This window comes from Trachypithecus francoisi, unplaced genomic scaffold, assembly GCF_009764315.1.
Source record: "Trachypithecus francoisi isolate TF-2019V2 unplaced genomic scaffold, Tfra_2.0 Lachesis_group4, whole genome shotgun sequence".
Classification (NCBI taxonomy): Eukaryota; Metazoa; Chordata; class Mammalia; order Primates; family Cercopithecidae; genus Trachypithecus; species Trachypithecus francoisi.
Window position 1 is genome coordinate 1,193,916 of NW_022681469.1, and position 21,479 is coordinate 1,215,394.

A 21,479-nucleotide genomic window follows, 5' to 3' on the forward strand; every position below is an offset into this window, starting at 1 on the left:
CTCTATAATCTTGTTGTTAGCTAGACTTCCAGCAGAGGCTTGAGGGGCTGGCTTTGGAAGAAGAGCTGCATCTGGCCTCCTGAGTTATCCATTCACTTACAAATGTATTCTCACACACAGCACATGGACAGCTGGGGCCACCGTGTCGTATTTAGGATACGCTGGTGGCCAAAGTCTATGGAGGCTTTTCTCTACTTGTTGTAGCAGGAGAAAGTGTGGAAATAACAATGGCTGCCTGCTTCTGCGGTGCTCTTCTGTACCGGGCAGCGTGTGCCAGGCAGGGTGTGCTGGGGGCAGTGTGGGGGGCAGGTGTGGGGGGCAGAGTGTGTGGCCTGGGTGTGCTGGGGCAGGGTGTGCCAGGCAGGGTGTGGGGGGCCAGGTGTGCGGGGCAGGGTGTGCCGGGCAGGGTGTGTTGGGAAGGGTGTGCCAGGCAGGGTGTGCGGGGCAGGGTGTGCCGGGCAGAGTGTGTTGGGAGGGGTGTGCCAGGCAGGGTGTGCAGGGCAGGGTGTGTTGGAAGGGTGTGCCAGGCAGGGTGTGCGGGGCAGGGTGTGCCGGGCAGAGTGTGTTGGGAGGGGTGTGCCAGGCAGGGTGTGCAGGGCAGGGTGTGTTGGGAAGGGTGTGCCAGGCAGGGCAGGGTGTGTTGGGAAGGGCAGAGTGTGCCAGGCAGGGTGTGCTGGGCAGGGTGCTGTTCTTGCCAGGCGTTGTTTCTCCTTCTGCCAAGTGCGGGGGACACAGCTCATCTCATTCTTTTATCATCTGGAGGACATGGTGAGGTTGCCCAGCCCATCTCTTTTCCTGGCTTGGTCATTCCAGTGTTTTCTGGAAGTCATGCTTTCCATCCTCTTGAGCGGGTGGATGAGTCTGTTCTTCCGTTCTGTGGGCGTTCTACCTCCAGGGAACTGAACTAGTGACGGCCACAGGATCAGGTGGATTTGAGATGCAAGTCCAATATCCCAATATTCTCTGAGTGCCGGCCTGCACCTGGCCCTAGGTGGCCACTGCCTTGGGATGCCGCAGACGCCTGCCACACCCTTGCAGCCCGGAGGCCCTTGCCTTTGCATTTATCCACCCACCATGTCCTCGTGTTTGTGTGTGCCCCTAGGAGCACGGATTCACACCCTCCTGAAAGACCTGCAGAGGCAGCCGGCTGAGGCGAGGGGCCTGAGTGACCTGGAGCTGGACGGCATGGCCGAGCTGATGGCTGGCCTGATGCAAGGCATGGACCACAGAGGAGCTCTAGGCGGCCCTGGGAAAGCGAACCTGGGAGAGTCTGGAGAACAGGCGGATGGTCTCAAGGCCGCCCTCCATGGAGAAAGCTTTCCAGGTGACTCCAGCGCCATGGGTGCCCACGCCCGGGGTGCTGCGGGGAGGGGAGGCCTCAGGGCTGTGCAGAGACCGCTGGCTCACCAAGTGCAATGTGGGCTTTCTGCTGGGGAGATGGGGATCTGTATTAATGATTTTTTATCTGTTTGAACTTTTGCCTCTAAAAGCTTTCTTAACAGACTAAGCCTATCAGAGCAATTACGTTGAACGGCAGACTGCTCTCTGTGAGGAGGTTTCACTCCTCCATGCTGAGGCTCAGAGTCAAGAAAACAGGCATGATGAGAAGTGTTGTGTTTGGACTGTGTACCAGTGAATATTGTCAAATATTTAAATAGCGGAGTGAGAGGGGATCATTCAGATGTCTGTATGCATTGGTCCTCTGAGGCCGCTGGGGAAGCAGAAAGCAGCCCCCTGGCACCCCAAACCGGCAGGCAGCCGGAGCCCTATGGAGGCCCCATGGGCCAGCTGAGACTTCTGCAGCCTGATGGCTTCTCGCAGCGTGGAGGTGCAAGAAAGCGCCTAGCTCAGCTCCGCACACATGGCAGGCCCACAAGTACATGCCGAAAACCAAATGACAGACATGCCCCCTCTGTCCGCACGGGTGCAGGGGGAGCCTGCTGGAAGCTGGAAGCCTGACTTGGCTGATGGGCAGCGTGCAGGGGAGGGGTGGAACTGCACCCCGGTAGGGCCTGTGTTAGGCGGTGGCCCAGTGGTTGAAGGAATCAGGACTCGCACCAGGGCTAGGAGGGACGTAGGAGGCCCTGGTGTGCGTGCTGTCCCCAGGGGTGACTGTCCAGGTGCCATGAGTCACGCACCTTTGGGCACTGCAAGTAGGATATTTATTTATTATTTTATTTTATTTTATTTTTTTGAGATGGAGTCTTGCTCTGTCACCCAGGCTGGAGTGCGGTGACACGATCTCAGCTCACTGCAACCTCTGCCTCCCAGGTTCAAGTGATTCTCCTGCCTCTGCCTCCCAAGTAGCTAGGATTATAAGTGTGTGCTACCACACCCAGCTAATTTTTTGTATTTTTAGTAGAGATGGGGTTTCACTATGTTGGCCAGGCTGATCTCCAACTCCTGACCTCAAGTGATCCGCCCACCTTGGCCTCCCAAAGTGCTGGAATCACAGGTGTGAGCCACCGCGCCCGGCCGGGATACCTATTTAGAGAGAGACATTGACCCCAGTGAAATAAGCTAAGTCAGTGGATTCTGAAGCCATCTTAATTGTGAGGTGGTTTTGGTGAAGGCTTCACTTTGCTTTCTCGTGATGTGAACCGCTGGGTACGATGGGTTTTCTTGCCGTGAGTTAACATTGACGATCACGTGAGACCCACAGAGCCGGGCGAGGTCATGGTGGCTGCCTTCACGTCCACCATTTAGCTCCTCGGTCCCCTCCTCCCTCCTCTTTTGCGAAGTTTATAGAATGCCATTTTGTGCTATAAACAGAAAAGGTTCACTCTATGGCAGGACTTAGTCCAGCATCATCACACCTCACCTTTCATATGGAGGCCTGCATGGCCTCCCTGTCTATGTCTGTGGCACCCTGTGATGACATTCTTGATGAGGGTTTGGGTAACACCGGTGTCTTTTACAGATGACGGAGTTCAGGACGACGATGATAGACTTTACCAAGAGGTAAGATGAAGTCTGTGGTGTTTGTTTCATGTTAAATGTGGAAGTCGGTGATCTTTTTTTCATAGTGTGGGAACATTTATGAAATACAAAAGTTGTTTTCCCAGAAGGTTATAGAGAAACCCCTCATAATCTCCAAATTGAAAAACAGTATAAAGAGAACATACAAAAATGGGTATATTTGGATACGAAATATCTCTTTTCAAATTATAACCGAATTTATCTATGATAGAAATATGAAAATCATGGTAAATGCAACGAAGAAAATTAATATTTCCTGGAATCTCCCCCTCGCTTTGCTCATTTGATGCCTCCTGCACGTGCGGATTCCTGAGGGGTTCAGCGCACTCACACCTGGCTGTCCCGTGCAGCACCACTGGCCACATCTGGCCATCTAAACCTACATTTAAATTGATTAAAATTAAATAAATAAAAGATGCAGTGTGTCGGCTGCGCTGGGCTCAGGCCAGCGGCCTGTTAGTTGCATGTGGCTCATGGCCAAGGCACTGGATGCCACAGGCAGAGGACGTTCTGCCATCCCAGAGCCCCCACAGGCCGTGCTGCTCTGGAGGCAGTTGGAAGAAGGGCCCAGTCACAGGCGATGTCCACACGCTAGACCCTGGCCTTCCCCGTTAAGTCAGTTAGCCTCTTAGTTTCTCCCCCTTTAAGAACCTTTGGTCATTAATACAAGGCCGAAGGATGAAGAACCGTCCTAAGCAACAGCAGTGACATTGCGTGGCTCAGGGAAACCCAGTTTTGGGGGTGGAGAAAGAAGAGACTTTGGTTAGTCATTCTCTCCTCAGATTCTCTTAGTGGTTTGTGGTTCCGTGCCTGTTGGCAAGTACAGGAAGAAAATATCAGCAGTTCTTATTTCGAATTTCCATCAGAAATGGTGGGACCTGCCGTCTGAGCTGTGGAGGGAGAAGTGGGGTTGAGAAACACATTTCCTAGTTTAGGGAGTTGGGGAAACCCAGCCCTCCCACCTGAGGGGCAGGGAGCGCTCCGGGGGCCTGCTGTTAGCCGAAGACTCCCTGACTTTTAGACCACAGCCTTTTCATCCTCCATGTGTGGTATTTTGATTTAGTTCTGTTTGGGGTATGTTTTCAAGCTATTCTGTTTCCCAAAAAGGGTATGTGAGTGTTGTATTTTCTGACTTCTTATTTATTTAAAAACATCTTTCTTTTCACATGAAACACAATTTAAGTGACAATATTATGCCTTTTCCTAGCTCTGTTGAGTGACATCAATGGCTACGTCCTGTTGTCATTGAGGATCCGAAGTTGCGCAGTGTTTTTATCACACTACTATTTTGTTTGAATTTTAAAAAACACAAAAGGAATAGTTGTAATTTGTAGCCAAAATGGGAATAATTGCCTCTATAGTCCTTCCTTCATTTTCTTAAAAGTGTGTTTTGGCAAAGTGAGTCGTAAAGCGAATCAGATTTTCCTGTTTCCGTCTAATATAATATCGAGGATATAATTTCATGGTTGGAAAAAACCTGCCAAGTAGACATAAGACTTTTGGCACCACGTGCACCAGAAGGTGTCCGAGGGCTGCCTGGCATGTGCCAGCGGCAGGAGCAGCCCCGTGTTTCTTAGGAAGCAGTGTGGGGTGCCCGGGAGGGCAGTGCGCCCAGCGGTGGAGATCACGTCTTTGACGGCCCTTCGACCTGAGTTCCAATTCTGGATCTGATAAGCATGACCTTTGTGATCTGGTACCAATAATTTGATATTTAACCTCTGTAAACCCCAGAGTCTACAAATTAAAGGTGAAACTCACCCTTTATTTATGGGGTTGGAGGAGTGATTAAGTGAGAACCCACACAAAGCACGTCTGTATCCGACACATAGTCAGCAGAGGTGCCGAGGGGTTCCGAGGGGTTCCGAGGGATGGCTCGTCCGGGAAATGGGATCCGGCTGGGAGAGCGCTGCCCATGTGGGAACCATAGATCCCTCAGGTATCGTTAGAATCAATTACACATCCCTGTGACGTGCCCACTCGTGGGTTCATTGCTTTGTGCCTCTGTCTCCCCTTCTGCGAACTGGGGTTACTGAGGGTTCCCCGCCCATAGGCTTACGTGAGGACTCAGTGTGTTCATGCATATAGCACATTTAGGACAGTGCCTTTGTGTGCTGGAAGAGCTCAGTCGATGCAAATTTATTATTATTATTATTATTATTATTATTAGGTGGTGTTTGTTGCTTTTAGAGGGCTGGGACGGGATCTTGATATCTCACAGTTTATTTTTTAAAATATCAGTGTCAAAGACTTACACTGACTCTACAAAATCTGATTCTTCAGAGAGGTGTGTGTGTGTGCATATGTGTGAGAGGGAGCGGGAGGGAGGAGAGAACAGCACGTAATTGATTTGGATACTCAGCGCCCTCACACCCCATGCTCACCTAGACGTCATTCTAAATATAGACTGCACACACTTTGCCTTCCTCCCCCACTCTCCTTCCAGGCTGCCATGTCATCCCCATGGTGACTCTGTCCTGGGCAGCCCTTGATTGCATGTGTCACGTCAGCATGCCTTTTGCAGATGTCCCTCACAGAATGTCCTCTCTGCCAGGTCCATCGTCTGAGTGCCACACTTGGGGGCCTCCTGCAGGACCACGGGTCTCGACTCTCACCTGGAGCCCTCCCCTTTGCAAAGCCCCTCAAAATGGAGAGGAAGAAATCCGAGCGTCCTGAAGCTTCTCTCTCTTCAGAAGAGGAGACTGCTGGAGTGGAGAACGTCAAGAGCCAGACGTATTCCAAAGACCCGCTGGGGCAGCAGCCGCATTCGAAGCCCGGGGCAGGCGCGTTTGGGGAGCTCCAAAACCAGAAGCCTGGGCCCTCGGAGGAGGAGCAGAGCCTTCCAGCGGGTGCTCAGGAGGCCCTCAGCGACGGCCTGCAATTGGAGGTCAAGCCTTCCGAGGAAGAGGCGCGGGGCTACATCGTGACAGACAGAGAGTGAGTAGCAGCCCTGGCTCAGGTCCTGTGCGCCAAGAGAGGGCTCGTACCAGCAGGTGGAGGTGGGGTGCCTCCTTGCTGTGGGGGATGCATATGCTTTTAAGTGTCTTTAACTGAATAATGGGGTGCAGGCATCCCTGGAGTCTCAGGCGCGGAGGGCGGCCAGGTGCCTGGCCAGTGGCTCCTCCTGGTGCTTCTGAGCTGGGTTCCAGAGCTTGAGAGCCGTTCTCTGAAGTGCATCAAACAAAACCAAACCAAGCAAATCCCTTCCTGGGTTCTTGGTCCTGACTTGTTATTTGCAGGTAGCGCCTGTCTGCGGGTCAGAATCACCTTCAGCGGGGGCCAGGAAGGGTGGGGTCTCAGGGCAGGCAGGTGTACAGCAAGGCCTGGGCACGGCTGGTGCAGGAACGCAGGGCGGGACGCTGCCCCGGAAACTGGTGCGTGCCGGACTCCTGCCTGTCAGGAGGGACTCCAGGTGCTTTATCTGGTTTGCACCAAAGTGGCCCAAATAACCTGGTGTGGGCGCCTTTCAGAGGGAAGAAGGAGCTTCATAGCAACGAGGCTCTTTCCCCACCCTCATATCGATCTGAACTTAACGAGTCTCAGAATTCAAACATCACGGGCCCGGCAAGGCACAAGTGGCTGGCCTGTTCTCAGGACACCCTGTTAATGAATCCGACATTTGATGCTTTGCTTTGTACAAGTTTTGTGTTTTCTTCAAGTGAAGGAAGTGGTGTTTCAAAGAGAAGGACGTGTCTGCCTGGCTATACACACCCACACGTGTGTATGTGTGCGTGTATGAGTGTATGTTGGGTAAATGTGTGTGTGTGTATGAGTGTGTATGTGGGGTAGGCGTGTATCTGTGCATACGCATGTGTTTATATGAGTGTGTGTTGGGTAGATGTGTATCTGTGTGTATGTGCGTGTGTGTATATGAGCGTATGTTGGATAAATGTGTATCTGTGCATATGTATATGAGTGTGTGTGTTGGGTAGATGTGTGTGTGTGCATCTGTGTGTGTTGGGTAGATGTGTGTGTATCTGCGTATGCATGTGTGTGTATATGAGTGTGTTGGATAGATGTGTGTGTATCTGTGTGTATGTGTGTGTATATGAGTATATGTTGGGTAAATGTGTGTTTATCTGTGCATATGTGCACGTGTGTTTATATGAGTATGTTGCATAGACATGTATCTGCATGTGTGTATGTGACTGTGTATGTTGGGTAGATGTGTATCTGTGCATGTGTGCATGAGTGTGTGTTGGGTTGTATATAAGTGTCTGTTGGGTTGATGTGTATCTGCATATTTGCGTGTATATGAGTGTGTGTATGAGTGTGCATGTCGGGTAGATGTGTATTGGCTTGTGTGTATGTGCGTGTGTGTATGTGCGTGTCGGGTAGACGTGTATCGGTTTGTGCATGTGTGTGTGTGTGTATGAGTGTGTATGAATGTGTGTGTATGAGTGTGCATGTCGGGTAGATGTGTGTTGGTTTGTGCGCGTGTGTGTATGAGTGCACGTTAGGTAGATGTGTATCAGTTTGTGTGTATGTGCGTGTGTGTATGAGTGCGTGTCGGGTAGACGTGTATCGGTTTGTGCATGTGTGTGTGTGTGTATGAGTGTGCATGTCGGGTAGATATGTATCGGTTTGTGCGTGTGTGCATGTGTATGAGTGTGTGCGTCGGGTAGATGTGTATCAGTTTGTGCGTATGTGCGTGTGTGTATATGAGTGTGTTGGATAGATGTGTGTGTATCTGTGTGTATGTGTGTGTATATGAGTATATGTTGGGTAAATGTGTGTTTATCTGTGCATATGTGCACGTGTGTTTATATGAGTATGTTGCATAGACATGTATCTGCATGTGTGTATGTGACTGTGTATGTTGGGTAGATGTGTATCTGTGCATGTGTGCATGAGTGTGTGTTGGGTTGTATATAAGTGTCTGTTGGGTTGATGTGTATCTGCATATTTGCGTGTATATGAGTGTGTGTATGAGTGTGCATGTCGGGTAGATGTGTATTGGCTTGTGTGTATGTGCGTGTGTGTATGTGCGTGTCGGGTAGACGTGTATCGGTTTGTGCATGTGTGTGTGTGTGTATGAGTGTGTATGAATGTGTGTGTATGAGTGTGCATGTCAGGTAGATGTGTGTTGGTTTGTGCGCGTGTGTGTATGAGTGCACGTTAGGTAGATGTGTATCAGTTTGTGTGTATGTGCGTGTGTGTATGAGTGCGTGTCGGGTAGACGTGTATCGGTTTGTGCATGTGTGTGTGTGTGTATGAGTGTGCATGTCGGGTAGATATGTATCGGTTTGTGCGTGTGTGCATGTGTATGAGTGTGTGCGTCGGGTAGATGTGTATCAGTTTGTGCGTATGTGCGTGTGTGTATGAGTGTGTGTTGGGTAGATGTGTATCGATTTGTGTGTATGTGTGTGCATATGAGTGTGTGTGTCGGGTAGGTGTATGATGTGGATCTGTTTGGGTATTTCTTCCTTGGTGAAGAAGCCCCTGTCATTTTGAGGATTATTTGCAGCGGAGGTGGGAGCCGCCTTACAACTAGAACCCATCTGTTTTGCGGACTCTGCGAGCCTCCCAGTGCTCAGGCTGGTGCTGTGGCTGTGCTGGAGACACCACATTTCATTAGGGAGAATTAGCTGCGTATCATAATTGGGCAGAAATATTTTTTCCTGAGCTCAAACCACAGAGTGTGTATCACAGCCAAATTAAAATTTAAGACGATTGTGATTATCTTAGTTGTAACTTTAGGTAAGTCGTAAGCAGCGGAAACGAAGCTTACGCTAAAATATGGACTCTGTTTTCTCAAGACTGCCTTCCATAAGTCAGAATGAGCTTTCCCTTTTCCAGGCTCTTTGCTTGGATGTGGCTTCCCACGTGTCTGTCTGTGCCCTTGCTCTCCTGTTTGTAGCGTCAGGAACTTCTCGTGGCCGTTCACTTCTTTGCTCTCAAGCCCAGCAGAGAATCACAGGCAGGCCCTAAGTGATGTGTTCTGAGGCTGCGTGTCTGCACCAGCAGAGCCAAGGGGAGGCGCCTGCCTCAGCGCTGCGTGACGCAAACCATTATCACGACCGATTCCTATGGGTGGTCAAATGCCCTGTGCTGTGGATGTCTCCCTCCCTAGGAAACACTGCTGTGTGTGTGGTGTGTCTTATGTGATGTGTGTGTGGTATGTAGTGATGTGTGGTGTGGTATGTGTTGCATGTGGGTAGTGTGTAATGTGTGGTGTATGTGTGGTATGTAGTATGTTGCATGGTGTGGTGTGTGTTGTATATGTGTGGTGTGGTGTGTGTTGTATGTGTGTGGGTTGTGGTGTGCTGTGTGGTTTATGTTGTGTGTGGTGTGTGGCATGGTATGTGTGGTATGGGTGTGGTGTGTGGTGTGTGTTGTATGTGTGTGGTGTGTGGTGTGCTGTGTGGTTTGTGTTGTGTGTGGTGTGTGTAGTATTGTGTGGTGTGTGGCATGCTGTGTGGTTTATGTGTGGTGTGTGGTGTGTGGCATGGTGTGTGGTATGCTGTGTGTTGTATGTGTGTAGTGTGTGTGCATGGTGCACAGTGTGTTGTATATGTGGTATGCGTGACATGTAGTGTGTTGCATGGTGTGGTGTGTGGTGTGCGGTATGTTGTGTGTGTGTGTTTGCTTGCCTGTGTCTCCTCACCCCGAGCTGGAGCCCTCTTTTCTCCCAGAGGCCCCCATGTTGTGTTTGTGGACACTGCGTGGTTCCCTGCAGGTGTCCTGGGGACTTGAGCCAACCTTGCAGGGGGACGGCTGGGGTAGGAGAGTGCCCAAAGACCAAGTGATCCGGTCATTTTAAGGGCTTTCCAGATGGGCACCGAGGTGTTCACCAGAGAGCGGGAGGCTGGTGTGGTTTCCTAGGGAACCTGCAGAGCCGACAGTCCTGTGCCATTCCTGCTCATGGGCTCCCCCTGGAGGGAAGGACAGCAGGGCCCCTGTCCGCAGCAGCCTCGCACTTTCTGGGGAAGGGGACCCATCACACCGGGTCATCTCCTGTCTGCACTTGCGACTTTCCAGTAGAAAAAAGCTAGGGTTTTTCTTTGCATTGGAGTTTATTTTCTTGTAGAGGGTTTGCTGGCCATGCTTTGGGACTGGAATATTTACCTCCTACAAGCAATGGGTTAAAGAAAAAAAAAATCATCGTGTTATCTTGGCTGACTCTTCCTTTGCGACTTCAATTGGTTGGAAGCTCTCTGGTGAAGACAGCACAGCTTTTTGTCAGCAATTTGTGCCGCTGGGGCAAGGTGCACTGCACGAGGCGAGGTCTCCGTGAGGTCTCCCCTCTTCTTGCAGAGAGATTGAGGTTTTTACCCTGTTATCAGACTGATAATTTGTGATTCTCTTGGGCAGGTTTTCACCAGATTTCAGCTTAAACCTGGACAGATCAGCTATTAATTTCCAAGGTGCAGATGGCGTTCTTTAAAAAAGGGAGACTTTTGTGGTTGTGGTTGTCCCACAGAAAGGAGAGGAATGTGGTTGAGAACTCGGTGTCACCTCAGCACCCACATGCTCTTCGTGCTGAGGTGCAGATGGGAGGACGGTAGGGCTTGGCTTTTCCAGGCATGATTTTCTCTCTCACATTTTCTGATGGACAGAGTAATCCTTTGCCATTTACATTTGTATCCTTTTTACAAACTAAAGGGACTCTTGAAGACTGGACGAAGGGCAGGACAGCCGCCCCGGTCCTCCAAGGACAACTTTAAAAAGATTTCATGTTAGGCTTCCAGGAGGAATCACAGGACGGACACCAGGTGTAGGGAGGAGGGAGCCCCTTACCTCTCAGCAAAGAGGAACCTGCCTTCTAAATCCAGAGACAAGAGCTTCAGAGACCAGAGCTCACACGCACACGCCTCTCTCTGCCTACCCCAGACCCCTCTGGATTGGGATGTATCACGCTGAGCCAGTAAGGTGAATTTTGGGGAAGTGAAGCCTGTAGTCAGGAAAACATGGGGGCCGAGGCAGAGGCTTGAGTCTGGGGTGGCGGCCACAGTGCTGCTGGAGAAGGTGGCCTGGGCCCTTGACCCACGGAAGTCCGGTCAGCGGGTCCGTGGCAGCCCCGAGACCTGGAATGTGGCCAACGCCCCGTGCTTGGGTTTCCTGGTCTCTGGAGTGGCAGCTGCGATGTGTGGCTTCTGGGTTGTGGGGATAAGAACTTGGCACAGGCAGAGCAGAGCCCGGGGTGCGTGCAGAGGAGAACGCAGGGCGCACGCAGAGCAGGGCCCAGGTGCCCGGATGAGCCGCTTCTCTCAGCAGTGGGAAGAACACAATGTGGCTTGAAAGGGGAGGGGCTGATGGGTTTCCATGAAGGGAAGCTGGAGAGGTTGCAGCCCTGAGTCTTGCGGGGAGGCTGCTGAGGGAAGAATGTGCAAAACGTGGCGTGGGGCAGCGTTGACCTCTCCGATGCCTCTCAGCACTCCGAAGAGAGACAGATGCAGCTGAAATGTTTCTTCCTTCAAGTTTTTCTTATGACACTACTTCGTTGCACCTTGGAGAAGGCAAGCAGCAAAATGGCAGATGGTGCTGGGCCACCGTGAGGGGCTGCGGCGTGGGGGCTCTGTGGGGGTTCAGTTGGAATGTGGAATTCAAAGAGGCCAGTGAAGGCAGGGACCCGCTGGCCAGGGAGAGGAACTTTAGAACCAGAAGTCTGGAAGGAGGTGGGGGCTTCAGTCTCTCTATCTGCCACCCTCGGTGGGGGCCCTGGCCCCGCAGGTTCACCCCAGCCCCTTCCCCAGCACACTGTGAGATGTGAAATGTGAAACCCACCGAGTACTCAGGAACCACTGCCCACTCTCCGGGGCTGGCATGCTGGAGAGGAAGTTCCCATCCCACTGACTGCCCAGGAGGCCTCACCTCTCAGGAGCCCCTCAGGGGTTCAGTGAGAAGAGCGAACTGCGGGAACCAGCAGGGCGTCAGGACAGGGTGCAGCCGGGGTCCGGGTGATGCTTCCTGCTCGTCCTTCCTTGTTAGAGTAAAGGAAACCCTGAGGATGGATTCTGTGTTTCTGGCACCAGGGCAGATTTCGGGAGTTCTGTCCTGTTCTTCAGTCTCCACACTGTGTTGTAACTTCCTGTTCAGAAAGCGCAGTCCTCACCTCTGTAGAGGCCCCTCCTGAGGGTGGACATGCCCAGCCTTGTCACTGCTCCTCTTCGCTCTGTGGTCTTAAAAGAATATCTTTAGCATGATGGATTTATTAACATTTAAAAAGATTTCAGGTAGGGTGGGAGTATAGCCCCGATGGGTAAAAATGGTCACGGTTGCTTTTACATTAGAATAGAAGAAGGCGAGAAAGGATGGCATGGGGTAGGGCAGAAAAAAGAGGAAGAAGAAGGAAACAAAAACTCCCAGACCTCAGCATCACCAGCAATCCAGTCCATCCTGCTGGGGGGCGGCCATGGGAAGCTGCAAGGTGGGGGGTCGGCCGTGGGAGGGACTGGAGGCAGGGGAGCGGCATGTGAAGGACTCCAGGCAGAGGGGCGGCCGTGGGAGGGACTCAAGGCAGGGGGGCGGCCGTGGGAGGGACTCAAGGCAGGGGGGCGGCCGTGGGAGGGACTCGGGCAGGGGGGCAGCCGTGGGAGGGACTCGAGGCAGGAGGGCGGCCGTGGGAGGACGTGAGGCAGGGGGGCGGCCGTGGGAGGGACGTGAGGCATGGGGGCGGCCGTGGGAGGGACGTGAGGCAGGGGGGCGGCCATGGGAGGGACGTGAGGCAGGGGGGCGGCCGTGGGAGGATGTGAGGCAGGGAGGCGGCCATGGGAGGGACGTGAGGCAGGTGTGTGGCCGTGGGAGGGACGTGAGGCAGGGGAGTGGCCGTGGGAGGACGTGAGGCAGGGGGGCGGCGTGAGGCAGGGGGGCGGCCATGGGAGGGACGTGAGGCAGGGGGGCGGCCGTGGGAGGGACGTGAGGCAGGGGGGCGGCCGTGGGAGGACGTGAGGCGGGAGGCGGCCGTGGGAGGATGTGAGGCAGCGAGGCGGCCATGGGAGGGACATGAGGCAGGTGAGTGGCCGTGGGAGGATGTGAGGCGGGAGGCGGCTGTGGGAGGGACGTGAGGCAGGCCCTTCCTTCCAGCTCTGAATTGTGGGCTGTCGGGGCTGCTTCCTGCCAGCCTCACTGGGCCTTGGTGCCCCCAGCTGTAAAGTCAGACACCTGTTTATGGAACGCCCTGTGCCGGTGGAGACCCAGGAACGCCTCTGGAAGATAAGAGATTCAAAGATAAACAAGTAATTTTCCCCTGAAGGAAGTCAGAAGCCTCTGAGTTTAACTTATTGGTTGTTTGGAATTTGAGTGTGGGAAGTTGTAGATGCCCTGGTAAGGGCTACAGAAATGTCATTGTTCGAGGGTGGAAATAGCTTTAACCAAGTCCCCAAGCCCCTGAATTAAGACTCTCAGAATCTCTGGTCATCGCTGGAGCCGCAGTTTTACCTGCAAACTCCAGTTTGTGGACCTTGTTCTGCTCTCCCTCCCGCGTTCTCAGTGAAGCCTCCCACCAGCCCTGATTCCGTGACTCCCCTGGGATCCGACCTCTCCTCCGTGTTCCCTCCACCATCACCAAGAGCCTCCAAGCTGTGTCAACAGCTCCTGACGGCCCTGCTTCGCGGGAGGCAGCGCGGGTGGTGGCTGCCCCGCTCCCGGGGGCTGTTTCTGGGAGGCGGCACGGGTGGTGGCTGCCCCGCTCCCGGGGGCTGTTTCTGGGAGGCGGCGCGGGTGGTGGCTGCCCCGCTCCCGGGGGCTGTTTCTGGGAGGCGGCGCGGGTGGTGGCTGCCCCGCTCCCGGGGGCTGTTTCTGGGAGGCGGCGCGGGTGGTGGCTGCCCCGCTCCCGGGGGCTGTTTCTGGAGGCGGCGCGGGTGGTGGCTGCCCCGCTCCCGGGGGCTGTTTCTGGGAGGCGGCGCGGTGGTGGCTGCCCCGCTCCCGGGGGCTGTTTCTGGGAGGCGGCGCGGGTGGTGGCTGCCCCGCTCCCGGGGGCTGTTTCTGGGAGGCGGCGCGGGTGGTGGCTGCCCCTCTCCGGGGGCTGTTTCTGGGAGGTGGCGCGGGTGGTGGCTGCCCCGCTCCCGGGGGCTGTTTCTGGGAGGTGGCGCGGGTGGTGGCTGCCCCGCTCCCGGGGGCTGTTTCTGGGAGGTGGCACGGGTGGTGGCTGCCTCGCTCCCACGGGCTGTTTCTGGGAGGCAGCGCAGGTGGTGGCTGCCCCTCTCCCGGGGGCTGTTTCTTGCTCTGGGCAGTGCTGCCCATGCCAGTGCCCTGGGGATGCCTCCATGTGGCTCCTTCCCAGGTGCATCAGACTCCACCCAGGGGAAGCAGAGTCAGGGTCTTCAGACCCAGTGCCATGGTTGGGCCTGAGCCACGTCTTGCCAGCCTGGCAGCTTGGTGGGCTCTGTGCCCCACCCGCCTCCCTCCACGGCCAGCTGTCTCCCCTCCTATGGCTCTGTCCATGCTGTCTCCCCTTCTTCCCTATTCCCTGCTCCCACCCTAGTCCAGGCCGTCTGAGCCTCTCGCCTCCGCACTGGAGGGCCTTCTCTCTTGCACACCTGCATAACGGCTCTGTCTTTCTCACCTGCCATGCACATTGAACACAAAGAGGACTCCACAAAACCAAATCTGGCCCCGTCACCCTCTCCTGTTGAAATCTGGCTGTGACTCCACTGCTCCTGAGATACAGACCCCAGCCCTGGCATGGCCCAGGCTGGCTGGCAGGCAGCTCTGCAGGTGCATCCTGGGGACACTCCGCCAGGCCCCTGCCTCCGTCCCCGGCAGCCAGGCTCCCACAGGAGACCCCAGCTCTGCACTTGTCCCGCCCGGAAGGCAGCTTCCTGTTCATGCCTTCTCCCCATTCAGAGACGTCTGTCCACACACCTCTTTCTCAAGTGTCTTTGTCACCAATTTTCCATTATGTGTCTTCAAGACTCTGAGCATCCGACCAAACCATTGGCCATGGCCCATTAATTTGTAATAATCACACATTTGGCTATTTCTCTTTCCAAGCAAAGTGAACAGCCAGATGTATGGCTCATAGTTCTGTCCGTCGGAGAATTTCCCTTCACCACTGTCCTTTTAGGGGTGTTCCAGAAAGGGGCAGTAGTGCTGCAACCAGCCACTAACATGGGTGCCTGCATATCATGCATAACCATCTGGAAGCCAGGCCCAGGTCTGCCTCCATCAACTGATTTTAGGGAACTCCCCAGGAGACTGTAGGTGCAGGCTGGGAGAGAGAAGGCAGTGCAGCAGGAGTGGGGACCGTCGGCATTGGGGGCACTTCTTTATGTGACTTGTGCCTTTAGGGCCTACTTAGGCCCGGACACATACCACTTCCATTTGATGATGGAATGCTGCTGTGCACACCCAACTTTCTGGCTTGGTGGGTCAGAAAACATTCAGTTCATGATGAGCAACTCAGGTCCCATGGTAGCTTGGTGGCCCATATTTAAGCATTTAATCCCTACTAAAGCCCCATAGTGGGCCAGCAGCTGTTTCTCAAAGGCAGCCGTTATCCACAAGGAGGGCAGAGCATTGCCCCAACGTCCTAAGGGCCAGTTCACCTCGAGAGGAACCTGCCAAAGGCTCCATACAGCATGCGTCTCTGCCTCTCCCCTTTCAGGCACCCTTGGATCTGCTGGGTCATGTGGCCCAGCAGGCAGAGTAGCCTGCACAGAGCCTGGAGCTGCTGCAGAGCCTTCTCTCGTTCTGGGCTCTACTCAAAACCGGCAGCTTTTCAGGCCACTCAGTAAACCATCTGGGGCAACACACGCGAATGGGAAGTTCAGAGAGGCCTGCTAGAAGTCGTGCCTCTCTGTGAGGCAGATGGGGAGAATCAGACGCAGACTTTGCATCTCTCCCTACACATCATGCAGAGACCACCGGTGCTCTCTGTCCTATTGGAAGCTGACTTAGCATGCTTCGGTCAAATCAGGTTAGAGCCCGTTCCCCCGGGTCAGCACGGGTCTGAGGTCCAGTCAGATAAGAGCCCTTTCCCCTAGGTCAGCACGGGGTCTGAGGTCCAGTCAGGTTAGAAAACCAGCTCCACCTGGGTCAGCACGGGTTCATGGCTCCTGTTGGAAGCACTTCCCGATCCTACTTGGCTCACTTTTTAAAGGTGACGCTATGTAGACCTTCCGTACCTAGATCTTTAGTTAGCTGCTGGCATTTAAAAGGTGTTTATAGCGAGCAGTACAGTCTCATCCGTATGCCCAAAAATAAGTTGTCAGAATACAGTGGTTTTCCTCCTGATTTTCTGCCCGGAAGAGTTGATGGTGTGGACAGCCCCACTAGGAGTGGTCCAGGGTTGTCGGCGTGGGTGGGGCACACGAGCTCCAGGGCTGCATGGTGGACTGCAGGAGGAAGCTTCAGTTTGGGTGCACAAAGCATCAAAGCCTCCTTTTCCCAGACCCTGACGTTAGACTCCTGCAGGAAGAGAGCGGGCGTGCAGGGGATCCAGGGTGGAGACAGACGTGGCGTCAGTCACTGCGGCATCTGTCGGTCACAGTGGCGTCAGTCACCGTGGCATTGGTCGCCGTCATGTCTGTAGGATACTGTGGCGTCTGTCGGTCACCACGGCGTTGGTCACGGCACCTCCCCAGCCCGCTGTGGTTTGCCACCCCAGAAGCGTTGCTCCTCTGCATGGGGGAGGTTCCTGCGGGCTGGAAACATTTTAACCACTTTATAAGAAGATTTAAATAGAATAAATTTCATGATTTGTTTTAATGAAAACCTCGTTTATCTATTGGTTTTGAGTATTGTCTTATTAAAAGAGTTTACGTCAAAGTTGACTCATTTTCCTTTCACATTTGACTCCCTAGCTCCCGGTGGGTTTTCCAATAAATAGTAAAGTGTCCCAGATCGGGCGGGTGAAGCTGCAGAAGCAGAGTGTGGTCAGCAGGAGCGTGGGGGATGACGGGTCCTGTTCTCGGCTTGATTTCTTCTGGCCCACAAGGAAGAGGCAATAACAAGGTTGCCAAAATGAGACGTGGAGAAATTTCGTGTAATTTCACGTAGGTTTCTTTCGGTTTTGTTAAGAATGAGTGTAGGTTGCATCAGGTCCCCGGGCTCACCCCGCTTTTCTGGGCACCTACGTTGGAACGTTGCCTGAAGGATAACCTTTTCCGTTTGAGCTTTTCTCCTGGGAGTTTAGTAGTGTAATCTTGGGCAATGACTTCAGTTTCTCTGGCCTCGGTTTCTCTTTAAAATGAGGCCGATAATAGTGCGTTCCTCAGGGGTCTGCTGAATGCCAGATCCCACTGCCGTCTGGGGCCTAGTGTGGCGTCCGGCACAGGAGCTTCCCAGAGTTTTTACTACTCTGAATATTTCCAACCCTGACGTACTTTTCACTAGTCTGATTTTTAGGGGTGACACTCCCGTAGTCATTTTCTGCTCATCTGTCTGCCCGTGCACTCATTTCAGGGTGACGTGGATGCCACACAGAAGCCCCAGCGCTGTACCGGGGCTGGGAGGACACCGTGGAAGGAGGACACTGTCCCTTCTCACCCCGAGCCTCCCTCCAGCGAGTGCTTGCCGAGGCCTTACGGCCTCCTGTGTGGTTGATTCAGTAGATTCATAGGAACAGGCTTGTCCAACGTGGTTGAGCTTAGAGACGTCACAAACGTGCCGCTGCCCTTCAGAACTGAAACGCTCTAGAGAGAGGAGACACCATCTTTAGCTTTGAAAGTCCTTCCCACTGCGCTCACAGGCACTCCCAGCTCCGACCCTGACCCCATGAAAGGGCTCATGCCTGTTTTTCTTCCACGGCAATATTAGCGTGCAGGTATTGAGGGTGGAAGCCGCCACATGCAGACACAGCACATCGCACCTGCTGGATCCTCCCACTCATTTTCAGGATGACGTCCAGCTGCTTTCTAAGGAAGTTCAGGCCTGGGAATGACAGACGATGGCTGTGCCTTTAAAGATGAACTAGAAATGGCCGTGTGCTCCTTGTGAGCACAGTCAGGCCTGTCTTGTTTGTCTGCTTTACAGAATGGAGCCACCACTCTTCCGCTTTACAGAGGGGCCGGGACGCCCCTGGCTGCCTGGCCGGCACTGTCCCCCTTGCCAGGCTGAGGTAGGAACGGGGTGGACTGCACGTCCCGTACACTTTGTGTAACTGGGGACACACTGGCTTGTGGAGGCAGCGGGTTCACAAACACATTCTGGGCGTGTGGACTTCCTCGCTGTCTTCAGGATGTTGTAGGAGTCTTGCGGATGCTTCTGTTGATTTCCATATTGGAGTGTGGAGGGCAGAGGGCTGAACCCAGGATTCGTGGTGGAGCCCCTCCCATGTCCTCACACCATCCCCTTGGTTTGAAACATGCTAGAAAAGGAGACTCATGGAATTTGGTGCAAACTTTGATTGGGAAGTTGGTTTATTCTCTGCGTGGGGCAGTAGGCTTGGAAGAAACGAACTCAGATGACACGTGGCTCCTGCCTTCAGTGAGTTTGCAGTTTATGGGGGGAGGCAGGATTAAAATATGAAAGTACTAGAGACCTTTTAAAATAAGTCAGGAGCTGAGTGGTGCTAATCAAAGCACAGAGGGAATTTTAGGGAAAGCCTGAAGAGCAGCAGTTTCTGTCTTTGTCGACTGGAGTGGTGTGGCTGGTCCCGGCCTTCTCCACCTGCCCTTCTCCGCCCGCCCTTCTCCACCTGCCCTTCTCCACCTGCCCTTCTCCACCTGCCCTTCTCCACCTGCCCTTCTCCACCTGCCCTCTTCCTAATGATTCCAAGGATGGGGAGGCCCAGGGAGGCTGGGGTGCAGGGGGCTGAGGCGAGGCAGGTCAGCGGTGGGAGCCGTCACCGCCAGGCTCAGGCAGAGAGAAAAGCCCAGGCTGCAGGAAGCACAGGAGCTGGGAGGAAGGAACCTGCAGCCACAGGGAAAAAAAGGAAGGGCTTGTCTGGAAGCATTGCAGGAAAGGAAGGAGGGCCTCTTCTGGAAGCATCACACTTGCCTGCCAGGAGGGGTGGGCTTGGAGCAGGGAGGCTGGCTGGATTCAGGGCTGGCACTCCCAGCAGCCTGGGCTGGTCTCAGCCAGGGTGGAGCTGAGCCGACTGTGGTGGGTCATTGCTCTGTCCAGCTGCAGCCTGAGCTCACCTTTGTGGCCCACCCCGGCTCCCTTCCCTGTTGCCTCCCTTCTGGCCCAACATCTGGCCATTCAGGCCTTTTCTGACACCAGTGCCCTTCACAAGCTGTTCAGATGGCCCTGGAGGATGCTTTGGGGCAGGGGCTGACCTGGGTTACAGCAGATATCCAAAATGTGCAGGAAAAGAGAGGACATCTGGGACCCCTCCCCTTCCAGCAGCCACTCTTGAAAGGAAAATGGCTTGTTTCTCAATTGTAAAATTACATGGAACGCGACCTTGAAAAATCCACTTTAAAGAATATGCCATAGGCTTTCCTTGGAGACAGGGAGCAGAAAGGAGCTTTGCCAGGGACCCAGCAGGAACCTGGCTCAGCTTTCTCCGTGAGTCACGAGGAGTGTTCTGCTGAAGCAGAGATGGGACGAAGACTGGTACACTGCCTTGGATGTGGGGAGCAGCCACGTGTCACAGTGCTTTCACACTAATCACCTTATTTCATCTTCCCAATTTCTTGTGATAAAATATATATAGCATAAAATGTACTGTCTTACCCATGTTTAAGCATAGAATTCAGCAGCATTAAGAACATTTGTGTTGTTGTGCAGCCGTCACCACTGTCCATCCCCAGAGCTCTTTTCATCCTGTAAAACTGAAGTTCCGTCCCCATTAAACACTACCCTACCCCCGCACCCCTCACGCTACTGTCTTTCGCTGTGAATGTGGGGATTCTAGGAACCTCACATGGGTGGACAGACAGAACTTGTCCTTTTATGCCCAGGTTATTTCAGTTAGCATCATGTTTCCGGGTTCACCCATGTTGTCACATGTGTCTGAATTTCTGCCTGTTCAGGGCTGAATAATATTCTGCTTCTGGTGCAGGCCATGCTTTGCTCCTCCTTCTGTCCGTCAGTAGGCCCTTCGGTTGCCCCTGTGCTTTCGTGATTGAGAATAATGCTGCTGTGAACGTGAGGCACTAACATCTCTTTGAGACCCTGTTTTCAATCCTTTTGGGTAAAGTAGTCTCCCCCTTATTTAAGGGGGAGACATTCCAGGACCCCCTGTGGATTCCTGAAACTTCAGATAGTGGAGAAGCCTCTATAAACTACGGTTTTTCCTGTACATACATACTTATGATAAAGCTTAATTTATAAATTAGACAGTATGAGATTAACAACAATAACTAGTGATAAAATGGAACAATTGTAACAATTTACTGTAATAGAAGTTGTGTAAATGTGGTCTCTGCCTTTCAAATATCTTCTCGTACTATACCTCAGGTACCTGAAACCACAGAAAACAAACTACAGCTAACGGGGTCGCTGTAGATACCAAGGAGTGGAGTTAATAAAAATGCAATTCTATTGTTCATTTTTTGAGGAGTCTCCATACTCTTCCACACTTGATACACCATGTGACATTCTCACCAACAAGGCACAGGAGTTCCAATTCAGCCACATCTTTGCCAACATTTATTATTTTCTGGGTCTTTTTCTTCTTACAGTGGCCATCCTGATAGGTATGAGCTGGTATCACATTGTAGTTTTCATTTGTGTTTTCCTAATGATGAGTGATGTTGAGCATCGTTTCATGTGCTTTTGGCCATTTGTATATTTTCTTTAGAGGAATGTACATTCAAGTCCTTTGCCCATTTTTAAATGGTATTGTTTGCATTTTTGTTGTTGAGTTTTAAGAGTACTCTATACACTGTAGGTACATTATGAGGTTTCTTAGTGATATAAATATTTTACTTTCCTTTAATAGTCAAAATTGGAACTTTTACGTTAAACTAAAAATATAGCAATAATATACTTACAGTGCTATCTCTTATATTAAAAGCAGACATTGGCCAGGTGTGGTGGCTGATGCCTATAATTTCAGTACTTTGGGAGACCAAGGTGGTAGATTTCTTGAGCCCAGGAGCTTGAGACCAGCCTGGGCAACATGGCAAAACCCCATCTCTACAAAAAATAGAAAAATTAGCAAGGCATGCCGGCATGAACTTGTAGTGTCAGCTAATGGGAAGGCTGAAGTGGGAGGATCACCTGAGCCTGGGAAGGTCGAGGCTGCAGTGAGCAATGATCATGCCACAGCACTCCAGCCTGGGTGACAAAAAAAGAAGACATTACTGACATGCTTGAAAACAAAGACTGTCATGTTTATGCTTACAGTTAATGCAAATAGATATCCCTTGTTGTATACTATAGAAATAGTCCTTAAAAGATCTGTGGAATATCATATTTTGCTAGTATCTGTCTTTTGATTGGAGAATTTAACCTATTTACATTTAAAGTAATTAATGATGGGAGGGACTTCTGTCATTTTAATATTTGTTTTCTATGTGCATTATGGATTTTTTGCCACTGATTTTCTGCATTACTATCTTCTTTTGTGTTTAGTAGATTTTTAAAAATTAAATGCCTAGGCCGGGCGCGGTGGCTCAAGCCTGTAATCCCAGCACTTTGGGAGGCCGAGACGGGCGGATCACGAGGTC

General features: G+C 52.6%; 1 protein-coding gene across 2 annotated transcripts in view; it reads left to right on the top strand.

Moving 5' to 3' along the window:
* The window catches only part of PTPRN2 (protein tyrosine phosphatase receptor type N2), a 981,520-nt gene that overhangs the window by 423,379 nt on the left and 536,662 nt on the right, over positions 1-21,479 (top strand). For both annotated transcript variants that reach the window (XM_033192278.1, XM_033192279.1), the window contains 3 exons: positions 1,103-1,324; positions 2,921-2,961; positions 5,531-5,913. In XM_033192278.1, the coding sequence (XP_033048169.1) occupies positions 1,103-1,324; positions 2,921-2,961; positions 5,531-5,913 (646 nt within the window). The remainder of the gene's footprint in view (positions 1-1,102; positions 1,325-2,920; positions 2,962-5,530; positions 5,914-21,479) is intronic.